At 44.1% G+C, this 19,948-nt stretch overlaps 1 protein-coding gene across 3 annotated transcripts in view; it reads right to left on the bottom strand.

Moving 5' to 3' along the window:
* Positions 1–19,948, bottom strand: part of LOC137518702 (uncharacterized) — a 268,697-nt gene that overhangs the window by 88,549 nt on the left and 160,200 nt on the right. For all 3 annotated transcript variants that reach the window (XM_068236883.1, XM_068236884.1, XM_068236885.1), the window contains one exon: positions 6,141–6,300. In XM_068236883.1, coding sequence (XP_068092984.1) covers positions 6,141–6,300 — 160 coding nt within the window. The remainder of the gene's footprint in view (positions 1–6,140; positions 6,301–19,948) is intronic.

Genomic DNA, 19,948 nt, shown 5'->3' with positions numbered 1-19,948 from the left:
GCCCGCCGCCACCACCGCCGATGGGCGTATTGCGGACGCTTGGGCCCAGCCTTTGCCGTCGCCCATCGGCTTAAGGCGGTCGGCAAGTGGTTAATAGGCTGCCACTGATTAGGGACAGTAAAACATTCAACCTACTTTGTAAATGTTTAAATATAAAGTAAAACCATGGAATATCTAAAACAATGTCATTTTAGGAGGATAAATATAATTTTTTATCTCATCAGTTTATTTTCACCTCATGTTCACTTTAAAGTGTCTTTACCACAGACAATGCCTGTTGTTATTTTTACATGTATTGGTCCAGATATCAGTGAAATTTTATAGTTCACAGGTTAATTGTGTGTTTCATATAATCCATTAAAAGTATAGAAAAAAAAATAATAATAATAAAGTGTATATATAAATAAGCAATATATAAAATTAGCAATCAGGAAGTTGGGCTATCCATTTTTATTGCAGAAGTGTAACTGTGACATGCACGATTTATGCATTATACCTGAATCTTTTTTCTAATTAAAGTTTTCAGTGTACTTTTACTAAACATATGCTTCCCACTTGTTTGAAAAATTGCCCAATAACAATTTGCCAATGAATGATCTTTTCACTACAAAAGCGAATTACAAGTATAGCTTCCAAATGCATTATAAAGGAAATTCTTTTGTTCTGACCTAATCATAAAAACATTGCTATCTAATTAAAGATGCAAAGCTCATTACAATGACAAAATATTAGTCCCAAGTTTATTATACTTTAGCTGTCCATTTATACTTGTTTTGTGATCTTTATGATTATTATTTTGTTACCTACTAAAATGGCATAGTTAATGATGTTAATAATTAATTGCACAATCTACATTCAGACAAATATATCAAAGACTTTTGATTTTTTTTTTTTCAGTGGCAATATTTAGTCAAAATGAATGATGTATACACTGCTAACAAATTATACCATTGTTTTCCAATTTGCAGCATAAGGACTAAATTAAAACTGTGAATGCTAAGTTTTGCTTTTATATTATGAATAAACGAACATGTTTTAAACGCATAAAAGTCTTTCACAGATGACTTTGGCTTGGCACAGCTGAAGCTCCCATCCCCTGTTTGAAGGCGAAGTAAACTTACAACTTAGGTTCGCCTACCCTTCTGGGTAAGAAGCCAAGACTAATCTAAATTGTAAGGCATACCAAAAATACTGGTACAGTCACCCCCCCCCCCCCCCATGTTAATTGGAATTCAATTCTTTGGGTAGGAGGAAGCAAGAGGGGTCCAGAGGTTTAGTACTTCAGATCTCTCAGCATTGCATAAGGGAGGATACACATGCTTACTAGAGCATTGATCTCAGCATTGATGGCCCCGACCAGGATCATTGGTCAAGAAAAACCATGTAATGTGTATGTCAGCAGCAAAACCTAATCACAGTAATAGACTAAGACATGGGAAAAGGAGACAACAACTCTCAGCTCTATTTTTCTAGGGATAATCGGAAAGAGCAAATTCCGTTCCACCGGAATTTGCGGATTCCGCCAGCGCTGAATTCCGTCGCTATGAAAATTCTGCCGGATTTTTGCGAAAATCCACGGAATTCCGGATTCCGGCGGAAAAATTAAAGTAATCGCAGATGGAACCTTATTTATGCTAAATGGTAGCCCATAGACCCTATTGACTGTTCCCTTAGTCCTTTTTCTCCTTCCTCCTGGAGGGAGGAGGGTCTTGTCTTCCAGGGAATTGTAGGATTTCAAAAGCCAGCTTACATACCTTGGCCGGGAATCAAACTCAGGTCTAGCGCTCAGCAGGCAGCTCTCTCCTAGCATGTACCATTGTGATATACCCAAGAGAAAAATGAGCTTGCTTAGGGAATTGTAGGATTTCAAAAGCCAGCTTACATACATTGGCCGGGAATCGAACGCAGATCTAGTACTCGGTAGGCTGCTATCCTAACCATTACACCACCAACACAACACACTACAATGCTACATGCTGAAGCCAGCCTAGCATGTACAATTGTGATATACCCAAGAGAAAAATTAGCTTGCTTAGGGAATTGTAGGATTTCAAAAGCCAGCTTACGTACATTGGCCGGAAATCAAATCCAGGTCTAGTGCTCGGTAGGCTGCTATCCTAACCATTATACCACCAACACAACACACTACAATGCTACATGCTGAAGCCAGCCTAGCATGTACCATTGTGATATACCCTAGAGAAAAATTAGCTTGCTTAGGGAATTGTAGGATTTCAAAAGCCAGCTTACATACATTAGCCGGGAATCGAACCCAGATCTAGTGCTCGGTAGGCTGCTATCCTAACCATTATACCACCAACACAACACACTACAATGCTACATGCTGAAGCCAGCGTAGCATGTACCATGATATACCCAAGAGAAAAATGAGCTCTCTCTCTCTCTCTCTCTCTAGGACTTGATGCCATTGATCTGAATTTTCAGCTTAAAACCATCAACGGATACCAGCAGAATTTCACAGTAGTGTTGGTGGTGATATAGTGGTGAAGAGAGCTGCCTACTGAGCACTAGACCTGAGTTTGATTCCTGGCCAAGGTATGTAAGCTGGCTTTTGAAATCCTACAATTCCCTGGAAGACAAGACCCTCCTCCCTCTGAGAGGGGTGAGGGAGAAAGGAAGTCTGTTGAGTAGAAATTCATCTTATTAGGCAGAAATGAGTTTGGTGGGTAAAAAATTTAAAATTCTGCAGAACTTCATATTTTTCCACGGAAATTCCGCCATAGTGATATAGCAATTCCGTTCCGTTGTGAATCATCAAAATGTCCGGAATCACAGAATTTTTAATTCCGCGGAATCCAGCAACCATCCCTGTATTTTTCTTTAGAAAGCTGGAATTGATATATATGAGTGCCTGAGATGTTTGGAGTCCTTCGCGCTTTGACCTTTCATTAAAAATTAAATACCTAAGGAGAGGGAAGCCTCTGGATCCTCCAGAACTTCTACCACTGCCTAGGATGCTCGTGGAGGAGGAGCACAGTTGCAAGCCTGAAATTTTTTTTGGGGGGGGGAGTCCACGCTTAGCAGCAGTGGACCAGAGGATGGGGCTGCCTGTACAGCAGGGGTCCCCAACCTTTTTGGACCTGAGGACCCCTTTGATACAAGACATTTTCTCCAAGGCCCAGCAGACCAAGATAGGGAGAAATCAAGCACGCTGTTTGACGTCCCTCCGTTGCCCTCCCGCATAGCAACACAGCGTGTCATCAGCTACTCAGCTGAGAAGCGTGTGTGTAGCAAGGCCCAGAGAAGTCATCGAAGGGGATCAAGTCCTGATCTCCGACGGGTGACATCAGTTGCTAGTGTGTATGCAGCTTACAGTGTACCTGAGAGCAGAAATCAGAAAGATTTTATACTTACCTGGGGCTAACCCCAGCCCCATGAACAGCCACACATGCGCAGAAGAGCCCAACTTGCGCAACCAAACCAGGTTACAGGGGTTGATTGTGGCCGAATGGAGCCATCAGGGAGGACAGCGAGGGAGGCAGTGGTGCTTACGGGGCTGGAGGAAGCCCCAGGTAAGTATAAAATCTCTCTGATTCTAAAATATATGGTGCTCAGGTCAAAGCTTCAAGCAATGTGCTTCTGTAATTGTAGAAGTGGGAGCAATGAGCTGTGACTGGAGGAGACAGTACATAAACAGTTAGGTCAGTGGCAGTACAGGGGAGTGGGGTGGGAAGACACAGACCCCAGTTTATAGAATGAGATAAGCAGTGCTGCTTGCCAAATCCTGCTGCCAGCTGGGGATAGACACAGGTAGTAGGACAGTGGATTTGTCAGAGCTCTGCACTTATTCACCTACAGTTCAGAAGCAACCGGAGCAGATCCATGCATGCTGAGTGACAGACTGTCACAGAGGTAGCGTGTGCTGTGTGCTGCTTGTCTGCTCTGTTTGCTTCTGAACTGTAGGTGAAAAAGTGCAGAGCTCTAAACAAATCCCCTCTCCTACTGCCTGTGTCTCTCCCCAGCTCAAACATAGCAGCTCGTTTCCCCTTCTATTCCAGTCTTGCAAAGCAAGCTAATGTTACCTGGCTGCTGCAGAGTCAGGACTGAGGGAACAATGACAGCTGAATTGTGATTCGTGACTGTGTCCTCCTCCTGAACTGGGCTGCCTCACTCTTGCAGGCTGCTTCAACTAGCCGGGTTTTGTGTGGGTGTCCTCCATTGCCTGCCCCTCTCTCTTTCATTGTGCCAGAGCCTCACTGATTGGATGGTGGCAGGAAGGGGGGGAGGGACAAGGAGGAGATATGTTTTGGCTCGGCCACCCGGGGACCAGCCTCTGTCTACCTGCTGGAGGCTTCCAGGTAGCGCGATTGCTACATTATAATGTAAGCTATAGCTGTGGCTGCACTACAGTGAGGCAGGGGACTACGGCCTGACACAAGATGTCCTGCGGCCTGGTATTGGGCTGCGGACTGGTGGTTGGGGACTCCTGCTCTACAGGATCCAGAGGCTTCCCTCTTTCTATGTAAGTATTTGACTTTTGACCCAAGATTTGCATGGGTACACTTTAAGACTTTAATATTAATTGTTTAAAACATTGTAGATAATGGCAGATGCACCTGTTGGCAACCAATCAATTTTAATATAAATGATAACTCAGTAAGACATGAAATAATAAAAGGTGATGTTAAATATAATGAAAAATCCCAATGCCCAAAACTTATATATTTTTTTCCACATATGCAAATTATTTCTAGTTTAAGTATAATTATATCCATGTTTTAATTTAAGCACCACGCTTTCTGTTCTGGTTCTGTGCTGATTTCAAGAAGCTATTATGTTCAATGTGGGGAGAAAAACTACCAAGATTAATAACTTTTTAAAATTTATGATGGACAAAGTAGTTGGTATTTTAATTTGAAATATCCTAAAAATTATTGCACTGCTAAATAAATAAATAAATACATGTAATTAAGTATTATAGAAAACAGTATTTTTCAAATGCAAGCATATCATTATTCTCTCTTGAAGACAATCAAAATACAGTTAAGTAATTTAGATTATATATAGATTAAATATAATGTTGTGATTGCTTGTTCGTAGGATCATATTTTTTTAAAATCCTTTTTAATTTTTCCTCCTCATAGGTGACCTGCAAATTTAAAGTGAGCATTTAAGTTTAATATGGGATCAGAAAATAATTTATCATACCGCAGTTTAATCCTTTCCCTGTCAAATTAAAAAATTGCTGTCTGGCACCACATTTTCTTCCCCCCTTCCCCCAGTGTGCCTCCCCCAGTCCGGCAGCCTGGCTATTCCTTCAAAAGCAAAATTTCTACTTGCTGATGAGGCATGAGCAGGCAGAGTGTGAGTGGCATATAAATCACATGACTGCCTTGCCAAATTTTAGTAAGAGACCCTAACAATCCATGCACAATCAAACCCTGAGGCTCATAATGAAGAAAAGAACAAGCCTGTCCCAGCAACTCAAAATACAGGGATGTGAGACAGAGACTTGCCTCTAATATCAATGCAATAACAAACCCTAAAGGGAAGTGCAAAGTAAGAGAAAAAGTGGTTGTGCACATCCAAGTAAAACTTCACTTGTATTCCAATCGATTAAAAGGCATAACATCACAATTCATTGCAAGCAATGGAGAGAGGTACAGGCAGATATGAGAGGTCTACAGCCGTTTTGCACCGTTAGATAGTGTGGTGCATCATCAGGACCCTAAAGGGAAGGTGTGAGCAGAAAAAAAAATCTACTTATCGCTCGCTTCCTCCAGCCCCTTGCAGCATTTCTGTCCCTCGCCGCAGCTCTGGTGTCCGCCGATCCCCTCCACTGCAGACAAATAACTATGCAGTGTTCCTTTTTTTCTCTATCTGTCTGAAGAAACATTGATTTGTGTATGTCCTGCTTTAGTATTGTTATGGGAAATATCCCCATGGCTGCAGGATCTACATTTCCTGAGAAATACCAGCCTGCATAGAAGACAAGGGGTTAAAATACTTCAGATGGGGAATTTTTGGTGTAAGTGAGGTTATTGAATATTGTGCTTAATTATAAATTACTGTCAGACTGGAAAGTGAGGTGAAAGCCAGACAAGTATTCATTTTTCTTTGTATTTAGATCTGCACCTCGAGTTGAGATTTAAAAGTTTATAGTAATTTGTTTTCTCTACCTTTCTTCGTTCTCCATTGATTCCACGCCATTGCTCAGCTTTTCTTATGATTTGGCTCAGCTCTTGATTTGAAATCTCCAGATCATAGGGCATAGGGCTAAGCCCTTCATCACAACTGATCCGTTGAAAAACATCCAATATCCAGCTTTCTTTATGTATTCTGTAATGTAAATGTAGAATTGCTTTATTTTTTCTATAAATTAAAGTTATTACACTTTAAGTTTCTATAGAAACAGAAAACATTTAACAACACTTTCAAATCATACATACATTTATTCAGGATAACCTTTTTCAGATTCAGAATCAATTTTATTTGGCCAAATAAGTTTGCACTTACAGGAATTTGACTTAGCAGTTGCTTAACAGACACAGTCAACAATACAAGGGCACACAGTGTAGGTAATTGCAATTCAACGACAACATATAAGTTAAAGTTGTAGCAAACAGGCTGAGAAGTGTTCATTTTTGGGTCTGTACAGTAATGCTTTCCAGTCTTAGCAGCTCTAGCGTGGTTCTGCGTTAAAGAGAACCTGAACTGAAAATTAAAAGTCAAAATAAACATAAACACATCATACTTATCTCCCGTGTAGTCTACTCATCAATCTCTTCCTCCTCTTCTGCGTTCTGTTTATCCAATGTGATCAATGGAATTCTCTATCCTCCATTTTGAAAATGGCCATTACCTGATAACAGCTTCCTGGTCAGCACACTGTTAAACTGTAATATCGCCCACTTGAGCCACAGGGAAACATGGACATTATCTTGCACATTCAGTTGTAACTGACAGCAGCTGATATATAACTGACAGCAACTGGTATATTTCAGTTCTGACAAAATATTGTCAGAACTGGAAGGGATCACTGTAAAAAGAAAATGGTGAGCTTCTGAGAGGAACTGACAGCGAGGTAAGTATGTAATATTAATTTGCAGCTATATCATGTGTTTATTTTAAATAATTTTACTCACTTCAGGTTCCCTTTAAGCATGGCTAGCGCCTGAGGGAAGAAGCTGTTCCTGTACTTGGAAATTTCTGTTGCTACTGACTTGTATCTTACTCCTGAAGGCAGAAGTTGTAAGATGGAGTGGGCAGGGTGAGAGGGTCAGAGGCAATCTTAGCTGCTCTCTTTCTGCACCTGCTAGCGTTAAGATCCTGATGGGGAGGTAAGCAACAGTCAATTATTCTTTCTGCTAATCGGAAGATGCGTTGCAGTCTCACCTTTTCACCTTTCCTTGTACAGAGCATGAGCTGAACCAGACAGTCAGAGATAATGTCATTATTATTATTAAGTATTTATATAGTGCCGACATCTTCCACAGTGGTCTATAGAGTATATTGGCTTGTCACTTTACTGAAAATAATCTACTGTATTTTTTGCCTTATAAGACACACTTTTTTGCCCCCAAAAGTGGGGAGAAGTCCCTGTGATTTTTGGATCGATTGCAAAAAAAATTTTGCATATGCACTTTCATGTTCGTGATCGCTTACGCCTTTACGCATTTGCAGCGCAAATATGCATAGATAAGTGACTTTTTTTTGTGTATCTTATGAGGCGAAAAATAAGGTAATCCCTGCCATAGTCATATGTCTATATTGTGTAGTGCATGTATCATAGTCTAGGGCCAATTTAGAGGGAAGCCAATTAACTTATTTGTATGTTTTTTGGATGTGGGAAGAAACCGGAAACCCAAGCAGACACAGGGAGAACATACAAACTCCTTGCAGATAGTGCCCTGGCTAGGATTCAAACCAGGGACCGAGCGCTGCATGGCAAGAGCGCTAACTACTTTGCCACCATGATATTATGATGGATTCAATGATCGCAGTATAGAACTGCATTGCTTATCCTGTTTGCAGCATCAGAAAAACCTCCCATACCTATATATTGCTGAATATTGGTATGTAACTTTGCCCTCCCAATAATGCTTAGACTAGGCTATGATGTCACAGCATTCTGCCCCAGAGCACTCTGGGAGACCAGGTGTTGTTTCTTAACAACAAACAAATGTTCCACATTAATGCTCCTTGCCAGCAGTAAAGTTGAAACCATCGGTGATAAGTTTAAGATTTTAAATCAGGGGGAAGAAACATTTGGTAAACAATTTATAATGGAATACTGTAAAAAAGAAGCAAGTTTATTCATGAAATAATATTCATTCTATTTATTTTAGTTTTCTTAAGGTAGCCATACACTAGGTGACTTGGTGAGCGTCTGATTATAAACGAATTGGATGAAAATCGATGCTGCCAAGTGCATCCCCAATGCAACCAAATTTGGTTGCAAAATTGGTCGCGTAGTCGATCACGCATGCTGCAAGATATGGGTCGACTTGCTCGATCAGGTGCGCAGAGGTAATGGCGTGCAATTTTGCAACAATCGACGAATGCGACGAAACCCCCGGCGCTGTCCCCCTAATGAAAAATGTTCCCCCCAGTGCCCAATGCATGGAATACATTACCTTTCCGCTGCCTCCGCTAATTTCCGCAGGCTCCGGGCACATTCTTCCCACCATATATACATTCCTAGTAAGGGGCGCACGTGTGACATCAGGCATCATACACACGGCCACGTTACTAGGCAACCACACGGCGCACGTGTCTGATGAGCAGAGTGCACCAAGAGCCTGCGGAGACTAGCGGGGGCGGCGGAAAGTTAATGTATACCTTGAACTGGGCATGGGGAACATTTTTCATTAGGGAGGCACAGTGTTGGGGTGGCAAGGCGGAGGCATGCGGCACACAAGGCTGATTCCCTAGAGATTTCATGCTGAAATTGATCGGGAATCGGCCTGTGGTGTATGGGCAGCAGACAGATCTCTCTCTTCTCAGATTCGATTAGTGAGAGATTTGTCTCTTAGTCGAATACGCCCATCATCACTAGATGTATAGCTAACTTTAAGAGGTGTTTTACTTTAAAGGACAGATAGGACATAGTTGCAATTACATCCATTAAAAGATAAACACTTTTAGGGTAGACAGTTGGTCTAAATTATTTTAAAAATGTATATTGTTTCAATTTGGACCAGAATAAAATAACGTTAAAAATGGGATACTTTTTTTTAAAGAAATGCATCATTAATTTTGCATTTTATTTTAAAGTATTTATGTTTTATTTATGTTCCTATTAAACTCTAAAATAGATTTAAAAAGACTTATAATAAAAGTGATGACCTGTAATACTTTTTTTAGAAGCAAATATTGGGCTTTGCAGTTATCTCATTGGGTGCATGACAAGTATGGCAACTAAATGACAAGTATGGCAGCTTATTAGTTATTATATATACTTTATATTTCTAAAAATTTAAGCAAGCTTTCCATCTAGGACTCTATCTGGGTTTGCATTCTCTTCACTTTTTTTGTGTAGATTATTATTATTATTATTATTTATTGTATTTAAAAACACGCCAACATATTTAGCAGCGCTGATAGATTTCCTCTTGGTGTACTGGTTTCCTCCCAGAATCCCAAATCATAGTGTTAATTGATCCCCCCCCCCCTCAATTTTCCTAAGTGTAATGTTAAGAGTATTAGATTGTGTGCCCATCTTATGAACAGTGAATGATGTAATTGTAAATACTGGGAGAAATCAACACTAGATACATTTGTTTAAAAACAATTTACTTTTTCACCTATGTTTTCTTCTAGGAGATATTTTCACATCTTATCAAAAATGCCTTTTAAGCTACTAGCAAACAAGAAAATACTCAGAATAATTTTTACAGTACTTTTTCACCCTCTTTTCAGTACTTTTTTGATTGCAGAGCACTAAAAAGTTATTTTAAACATCTCATAGAAGAAAACGTTGAGAAAAAATGAATTGGATTGGGCCCTTAGTGCAGTTTGCTTACCAAAGCAAAATGCTATATCTTAAAATAATTTTGGTAAACTTTTTTTTTGAAAATAAATAACATGGTATTTTTACATTTATTGTAAATATGTTTTCTTTTATTAATTCTTGTGAAATTCATGTGGAATTCAGTTCAGTGAGTGAAGGCTAAATACTGCACATTTTATAGTATCCACCATAAATTTCATTCACTTTGGTCACCCAATATCCTTTTAGCAAATATCACACAAGTAAACAGGATTTTCAATGTATGTTTCAAAGTAAAGGATAAATACAGGGCATGTCAAATTTTAAAGCTTTTGATATTATAATACTAATAATCTGCTCTACTTTTCCTCTATACTATCATCAGTGGAAAGGCTTTCTGCATTTTTGAAATATATTTATTTCTAAAATGCAATTTATGAATTAATCTATGCTGTAACATCAAAGGCAAAAAGCATAAACGTTCCATTCTATATTTAGTAATGGATGATGAAATCAGTGGCTGTATTTATAATAACCTTACTTCATTAGACTGATTAAAATGTGTAAATAAACATGTATGAAGGTATCAGAAGCAAACCAAACAATGCATGCTGCTGGAATATAGTACTCATATTCATATATTTAAATACCAGTACCAGTAAGGTAACTTAAAGGGAACCTGAAGCGAGTAAAATTATTTAAAATAAACACATGACGTAGCTGCAAATGAATATTACATACTAACCTCCCCGTTAGTTCCTCTCAGAAGCTCACCATTTTCTTCTTACAGTGATCCCTTCCAGTTCTGACAATATTTTGTCAGAACTGAAATATACCAGTTGCTGTCAGTTATATATCAGCAGCTGTTAGTTACAACTGAAAGTGCAAAGTGATGTCCATGTTTCCCTATGGCTCAAGTGGGTGATATTACAGTTTAACAGTGTGCTGACAATGAAGCTGTTATGGGGTAATGGCAATTTTTAAAATGGAGGACAGAGAATTGCATTAATCAAAATGGACAAATGGGACTCAGGAGAGGAGAAAGAGATTGATGAGTAGACTACACAGGATGTAAGTATGACCTGTGTATGGTTATTTTGACATTTTATTTTAGTTCAGGTTCTCTTTAAGGTTGTTAAACTGGAATCTAACATGTATTGGGCTTAACTGCAGTTTGTGAAGATGCTCATATTTGCCAGTATCTTGCACATGTGAAAAGGGCACAGAAGAAAAGAGCCACTTTGCTCCAAAACATAATAATTAGCTTTATAACTTAAAGGCCGATAATAGAGATAGCGTGTCAAACAGGCATACAGTGATAATAAATCATCTTCCTGTGTTTATAAATGGTACTAGGAGAAGAAAAACAGAGACAACGGGAGCCCAAATTGTGCAGTATGTCACAGATAAATGGGTAGGTATAGGTGTTCAAAAAAGGGAATCTTATACCTGAATCTTATACCTGACTCCACTCAGTTATGCCAGCAATCCTGGAGACGGTCGCTCTCTTCTTGAAAAACCTCATGCACTCTAAAACTGTGAGGTGGTGTGGGTTCCACCTCAGGTTAGGTGTATGGGACTCCCCTCACCAACCCGTGGGGGGGCGGGGAGTATAACACAGAAGGGTGTAAAGAGGCACCCAATGAAGTATAAAAAGTTTAAAAATACACTTAAAACTAAAGCTTGAGGTGGCTTACCTCATAAAAGACAACTCACTTAAAGTAGAAAATATTTATTAACAAGCACAGGCAACACGTTTCGTGGAATCTCACCCATTTCCTCAGGCCAAATAAAGTGCTAATGCAATCTAACAGCCGTGTTCCGTGTTCTAACAGCTGTGTTTTCTACTCTAAGTGAGTTGTCTTCTATGAGGTAAGCCACCTCAAACTTTAGTTTTAAGTGTATTTTTAAACTTTTTATACTTCATTGGGTGCCTCTTTACACCCTTCTGTGTTATACTCCCTCCCCCCCGCCACGGGTTGGTGAGGGGAGTCCCATACACCTAACCTGAGGTGGAACCCACACCACCTCACAGTTTTAGAGTGCATGAGGTTTTTCAAGAAGAGAGCGACCGTCTCCAGGATTGCTGGCATAACTGAGTGGAGTCAGGTATAAGATTCAGGTATAAGATTCCCTTTTTTGAACACCTATACCTACCCATTTATCTGTGACATACTGCACAATTTGGGCTCCCGTTGTCTCTGTTTTTCTTCTCCTAGTACCATTCACCCTTCTTCCTGTGTTTATGCCATTATGAATAGGGGTTGTTAATAGATACTGCCAGTGCAAGCTTAAAGAAAAACTGTAAAGGGAAAAAAAACCTGGGGGATACTTACCTTAGAAGGGGAAAGCCTCTGGACCCTAATGCGGCTTTTCCCGCCATCCTCCTCTGCCCCTTGGTTCCAGCGCTGGCTTTCCACCGACAAGGATCTTGGCTGTGGTGCAATGGAGCAATAGCGCCTGCAATATTTACCTTCCCAGCTCCACCGTAGGCACATCACTTTCTGATGGGGCTCAGGCGAAAATAGCCGAGCTTATTGGGGTCCGCTCTACTGCGCAGGGGTGAGTCATCTGCGCAGTAGAGTGAACGCAGTCAGGCTCAGCTATTCCCACCTGAGCCAGATCAGAAAGCTGCTACTGCATCTGCGCTGAATTGCAGTAGTTAAATATTTACATGCCCACCATTTGGGGGATGCCAGCGCTGGAACCGAGGGACAAAGGAGGACAGGAGAAGACTCTTTAACCACTTGCCGACCGCACACTCATAACGTGCGTCGGCAAAGTGGCAGCTGCAGGACCAGCGACGCAGTATTGCGTCGCCAGCTGCAGCCTAATTAATCAGGAAGCAGCCGCTCATACGAGCGGCTGCTTCCTGTCAAATCACGGCGGGGGGCTCCGTGAATAGCCTGCGGGCCGCCGATGGCGGCTCGCAGGCTAGATGTAAACACAAGCGGAAATAATCCGCTTTGTTTACAATTGTACGGCGCTGCTGCACAGCAGCGCCGTAAAGCAGATCGGCGATCCCCGGCCAATCAGCGGCCGGGGATCACCGCCATGTGACAGGGGACGTCCTGTCACTGGCTGCACAGGACGGATAGCGTCCTGTGCAGCCCGGATCTCCAGGGGAGGCAGCAGGTAGGAGAGGGAGGGGGGAATTTCGCCGCGGAGGGGGGCTTTGAGGTGCCCCCCCCGCCACCCACAGCAGGCAGGAGAGATCAGACCTAGTGTTGGGCGAACATCTAGATGTTCGGGTTCGGGCCGAACAGGCCGAACATGGCCGCGATGTTCGGGTGTTCGACCCGAACTCCGAACATAATGGAAGTCAATGGGGACCCGAACTTTTGTGGTTTGTAAAGCCTCCTTACATGCTACATACCCCAAATTTACAGGGTATGTGCACCTTGGGAGTGGGTACAAGAGGAAAAAAAAATTTAGCAAAAAGAGCTTATAGTTTTTGAGAAAATCGATTTTAAAGTTTCAAAGGGAAAACTGTCTTTTAAATGCGGGAAATGTCTGTTTTCTTTGCACAGGTAACATGCTTTTTGTCGGCATGCAGTCATAAATGTAATACATATAAGAGGTTCCAGGAAAAGGGACCGGTAATGCTAACCCAGCAGCAGCACACGTGATGGAACAGGAGGAGGGTGGCGCAGGAGGAGAAGGCCACGCTTTGAGACACAACAACCCAGGCCTTGCATGAGGACAAGAAGCGTGCGGATAGCATGCTTTGTACCACCATGCAGTCATAAATGTAATAAAGATAAGTGGTTCAATAAACAGGGACCACGCGGCAACGCTAACCCAGCAGCAGCACACGTGATGGAACAGGAGGAGGCGCAGGAGGAGAAGGCCACGCTTTGTGAGACACAACAACCCAGGCCTTGCATGAGGACAAAAAGCGTGCGGATAGCATGCTTTGTACCGCCATGTAGTCATAAATGTAATAAAGATAAGAGGTTCAATAAACAGGGACCACGCGGCAACGCTAACCCAGCAGCAGCAGCAGCAGCAGCACACGTGATGGAACAGGAGGAGGCGCAGGAGGAGAAGGCCACGCTTTGTGAGACACAACAACCCAGGCCTTGCATGAGGACAAAAAGCGTGCGGATAGCATGCTTTGTACCGCCATGTAGTCATAAATGTAATAAAGATAAGAGGTTCCATAAACAGGGACCGGCAACGGTAACCCAGCAGCAGCAGCAGCAGCAGCAGCAGCACACGTGATGGAACAGGAGGAGGCGCAGGAGGAGAAGGCCACGCTTTGTGAGACACAACAACCCAGGCCTTGCATGAGGACAAAAAGCGTGCGGATAGCATGCTTTGTACCGCCATGTAGTCATAAATGTAATAAAGATAAGAGGTTCCATAAACAGGGACCGGCAACGGTAACCCAGCAGCAGCAGCAGCAGCAGCAGCAGCAGCAGCAGCACACGTGATGGAACAGGAGGAGGCAAAGGAGGAGAAGGCCACGCTTTGTGAGACACAACAACCCAGGCCTTGCATGAGGACAAAAAGCGTGCGGATAGCATGCTTTGTACCGCCATGTAGTCATAAATGTAATAAAGATAAGAGGTTCCATAAACAGGGACCGGCAACGGTAACCCAGCAGCAGCAGCACACGTGATGGAACAGGAGGAGGCGCAGGAGGAGAAGGCCACGCTTTGTGAGACACAACAACCCAGGCCTTGCATGAGGACAAAAAGCGTGCGGATAGCATGCTTTGTACCGCCATGTAGTCATAAATGTAATAAAGATAAGAGGTTCCATAAACAGGGACCGGCAACGGTAACCCAGCAGCAGCAGCAGCAGCAGCACACGTGATGGAACAGGAGGAGGCGCAGGAGGAGAAGGCCACGCTTTGTGAGACACAACAACCCAGGCCTTGCATGAGGACAAAAAGCGTGCGGATAGCATGCTTTGTACCGCCATGTAGTCATAAATGTAATAAAGATAAGAGGTTCCATAAACAGGGACCGGCAACGGTAACCCAGCAGCAGCAGCAGCAGCAGCAGCACACGTGATGGAACAGGAGGAGGCGCAGGAGGAGAAGGCCACGCTTTGTGAGACACAACAACCCAGGCCTTGCATGAGGACAAAAAGCGTGCGGATAGCATGCTTTGTACCGCCATGTAGTCATAAATGTAATAAAGATAAGAGGTTCCATAAACAGGGACCGGCAACGGTAACCCAGCAGCAGCAGCAGCAGCAGCAGCACACGTGATGGAACAGGAGGAGGCGCAGGAGGAGAAGGCCACGCTTTGTGAGACACAACAACCCAGGCCTTGCATGAGGACAAAAAGCGTGCGGATATAGCAGCAATGCTTTTTGCCGCCATGCAGTCATAAATGTAATACAGATGAGAGGTTCAATAAACAGGGACCGGAAACGCTAAACCATCCCAGATGTTCATCGGTCATGTTACTTGGTTGGGGTCCAGGAGTGTTGCGTAGTCGTTTCCAATCCAGGATTGATTCATTTTAATTTGAGTCAGACGGTCTGCATTTTCTGTGGAGAGGCGGATACGCCGATCTGTGATGATGCCTCCGGCAGCACTGAAACAGCGTTCCGACATAACGCTGGCTGCCGGGCAAGCCAGCACCTCTATTGCGTACATTGCCAGTTCGTGCCAGGTGTCTAGCTTCATGCCCGGTTTCAGGTCCAGCGGTGCCAGCCACAAATCCGTCTGTTCCTTTATTCCCCTCCAAATTTCCTCCCCTGTGTGCTGCTTATCCCCAAGGCAGATCAGCTTCAGCAACGCTTGCTGACGCATGCCAACAGCTGTGCTGCACTGCTTCCACGATCCTACTGCTGCTGGTGCTGGGTTAGCGTTTCCGGATGAGGTACAGCTTTGAGATGCGTTGGAGGAGAAGGAGTCAGAGAGGTAGGTGCTGCTGTTGTTATCCAGTGGGAGGGACGGCGGTGCAGCTGTTTGCGGCGTGGGCAACACCCGCGCCGTAGCAGGTGAGGAATCGCTGCCAGGCTCCACAAGGTTCACCCAGTGCGCGGTAAGGGAGATGTATCGACCCTGGCCGAACGCACTCGTCCAGGTGTCAGTGGTGAGGTGAACCTTGCAGGCAACGGCATTCTTCAAGCTTCGGGTTATTTAGCTGACCACGTGCTCATGCAACTCAGGCACTGCAGAGCGCGCAAAGTGGTAGCGGCTGGGAACCACGTAACGTGGGATGGCCACTGACATCATGCCCTTGAAGCTGTTTGTCTCCACCACTCGATATGGCAGCATTTCGCAGGCCAGAAGCTTGGCTATGCTGGCTGGCTGTTACTGCCACGGCCCGGGGGTCATTTGCTGGCAATTTCCTCTTGTGCTCAAACATCTCAGAGACAGACAACTCAACCGTAGCGCTGCACACCGAAGGGCTGTTGGTTGTTGTGTTTGATGAACACTGGGAGACCTCAAGAGCACTAGTCCGGAAAGTGACAGTGTCAGCATCGTCTGATGTTTGTGAATGTTGTGAACCACGCAATGGCTGGGCTACTGCTGCTGCTGAGGCGGGTCTGGTGGTGAGTCTGGTGAACCCAAGGGAGGCAGTGTTGCTGGTGGTACGGTGGTACCCTGTCCTGCCGCGTTTGCCCACAGAGTGGGATGTTTGGATAGAATGTGGCGGCTCATGCTGGTGGTGGAGAGGTTGTTAATACTTTTCCCCCTGCTCAGGCGGGTCTTGCACACCTTGCAAATCGCCATGGTAACATCCTCAGTGCAGTCTTCAAAGAAAGCCCAGACTTTAACTGGCTGAGGACTCGGACCTCGTGCGTGATGTGCTGGTGCTGCTTAACCCACTGCTGGACGCTTGAGAGGTCATCCAAGTAATTATCTGGTCCTGTTCTTTTGGATCTGTGAGGGTTGTTGTCCTGGACAACATGGGCAGTATTGAGTGGGTTTTCTTGGGTGCTCCCCTGTGGCCTGTACGTGAACCGTCAGGGGAAACACCTCTTCCCTTGCCCCTCCCTCTTTCACCGGATTTCTTCCTCATTTCACTTATCCTTAAAGTACACGCTGACTGGCAGCAGTACAGTGGCAGTACAGAAATGCTATACAGTGGTGGGTGAGCGGTGTACCACTATTGTCAGCAGTGACACAGAGCACAATGCTATACAGTGGCGGGTGAGCGGTGTACTACTGTTCCCAGCAGACACAGAGTGGAAGTAAACACAATGCTATATAGTGTGGCTGAGCCGTGTACACAGAGTGGCATTAAACACAATGCTATATAGTCTGCTATATAGTCACCCCGAACAGGGTGATGTTCTGCAGAACCCGAACAGTGGCAAACACTGTTCGCCCAACACTACTGGGAGGGATCGCAGATTTTAGTACCTAAACACACGATACAACATGTTTTCCGGGGTCGGACTCTGAGGCACATACAGATGGTCCCGATCATCATCCTCATCATACAACTCTTCTCCTGAGTCTGACCCACCCACCACCTCTGCCACCCCAACATCCCCAGACACAGACCCCTCATCGTCCTCAACATTAACTTGGGATGCTGGCCTGAGCCAGACCTCCTCCTCCACATCAGGCCCCATCATCTCCTCAATGGCAGCCCTCATTAATCGCTCTGGCGACGGACTGATGGACACAACGTTCTCCTCCGGGGAGGGCTGCTGCTGACCACTGGCTGCTGGGGTGGATGTTATAGCTTGCGTGGGGCGTTGGCTGTTGCTGTTGTTGGGAGTGCTGCTCACAGCGGAGGTCTCTGGGGAACTCATGTTGAGCTCATATAGTGGTTGACGGTGAGTGGAGTATTACTGATCCCAGCAATATACACACTGACTGGCAGAGTACGCAATGCTATATAGTGTGGCTGAGCGGTGTACACAGAGTGGCAGTAAACACAATGCTATATAGTCTGGCTGAGCGAGCGGTGTACTACTGTTCCCAGCAGAATCAGAGTGGCAGTAAACAATGGTATATAGTCTGGCTGAGCGGTGTACACAGAGTGTCAGTAAACAATGGTATATAGTCTGGCTGAGCGAGCGGTGTACTACTGTTCCCAGCAGAATCAGAGTGGCAGTAAACAATGGTATATAGTCTGGCTGAGCGGTGTACACAGAGTGTCAGTAAACAATGGTATATAGTCTGGCTGAGCGGTGTACACACAATGCTATATAGTCTGCTATATAGTGTCAGTAAACAATGGTATATAGTCTGGCTGAGCGAGCGGTGTACTACTGTTCCCAGCAGAATCAGAGTGGCAGTAAACAATGGTATATAGTCTGGCTGAGCGGTGTACACAGAGTGTCAGTAAACAATGGTATATAGTCTGGCTGAGCGGTGTACACACAATGCTATATAGTCTGCTATATAGTGTCAGTAAACAATGGTATATAGTCTGGCTGAGCGAGCGGTGTACTACTGTTCCCAGCAGAATCAGAGTGGCAGTAAACAATGGTATATAGTCTGGCTGAGCGGTGTACACAGAGTGTCAGTAAACAATGGTATATAGTCTGGCTGAGCGGTGTACACACAATGCTATATAGTCTGCTATATAGTGTCAGTAAACAATGGTATATAGTCTGGCTGAGCGAGCGGTGTACTACTGTTCCCAGCAGAATCAGAGTGGCAGTAAACAATGGTATATAGTCTGGCTGAGCGGTGTACACAGAGTGTCAGTAAACAATGGTATATAGTCTGGCTGAGCGGTGTACACACAATGCTATATAGTCTGCTATATAGTGTCAGTAAACAATGGTATATAGTCTGGCTGAGCGAGCGGTGTACTACTGTTCCCAGCAGAATCAGAGTGGCAGTAAACAATGGTATATAGTCTGGCTGAGCGAGCGGTGTACTACTGTTCCCAGCAGAATCAGAGTGGCAGTAAACAATGGTATATAGTCTGGCTGAGCGGTGTACACAGAGTGTCAGTAAACAATGGTATATAGTCTGGCTGAGCGAGCGGTGTACTACTGTTCCCAGCAGAATCAGAGTGGCAGTAAACAATGGTATATAGTCTGGCTGAGCGGTGTACACAGAGTGTCAGTAAACAATGGTATATAGTCTGGCTGAGCGGTGTACACACAATGCTATATAGTCTGCTATATAGTGTCAGTAAACAATGGTATATAGTCTGGCTGAGCGAGCGGTGTACTACTGTTCCCAGCAGAATCAGAGTGGCAGTAAACAATGGTATATAGTCTGGCTGAGCGGTGTACACAGAGTGTCAGTAAACAATGGTATATAGTCTGGCTGAGCGGTGTACACACAATGCTATATAGTCTGCTATATAGTGTCAGTAAACAATGGTATATAGTCTGGCTGAGCGAGCGGTGTACTACTGTTCCCAGCAGAATCAGAGTGGCAGTAAACAATGGTATATAGTCTGGCTGAGCGGTGTACACAGAGTGTCAGTAAACAATGGTATATAGTCTGGCTGAGCGGTGTACACACAATGCTATATAGTCTGCTATATAGTGTCAGTAAACAATGGTATATAGTCTGGCTGAGCGAGCGGTGTACTACTGTTCCCAGCAGAATCAGAGTGGCAGTAAACAATGGTATATAGTCTGGCTGAGCGGTGTACACAGAGTGTCAGTAAACAATGGTATATAGTCTGGCTGAGCGGTGTACACACAATGCTATATAGTCTGCTATATAGTGTCAGTAAACAATGGTATATAGTCTGGCTGAACGAGCGGTGTACTACTGTTCACAGCAGACACAGAACAGTACACAGAATGCTATATAGTGTGGCTGAACGAGCGGTGTACCACTGTTCCCAGCAGACACAGAACAGTACACAGAATGCTATATAGTGTGGCTGAACGAGCGGTGTACCACTGTTCCCAGCAGACACAGAACAGTACACAGAATGCTATATAGTGTGGCTGAACGAGCGGTGTACTACTGTTCCCAGCAGACACAGAACAGTACACAGAATGCTATATAGTGTGGCTGAACGAGCGGTGTACTACTGTTCCCAGCAGACACAGAACAGTACACAGAATGCTATATAGTGTGGCTGAACGAGCGGTGTA

The sequence above is a fragment of the Hyperolius riggenbachi genome, chromosome 5 (assembly GCF_040937935.1).
Source record: "Hyperolius riggenbachi isolate aHypRig1 chromosome 5, aHypRig1.pri, whole genome shotgun sequence".
NCBI classification, from domain to species: domain Eukaryota; kingdom Metazoa; phylum Chordata; class Amphibia; order Anura; family Hyperoliidae; genus Hyperolius; species Hyperolius riggenbachi.
This window is presented reverse-complemented; position numbering and strand designations above follow the sequence as displayed.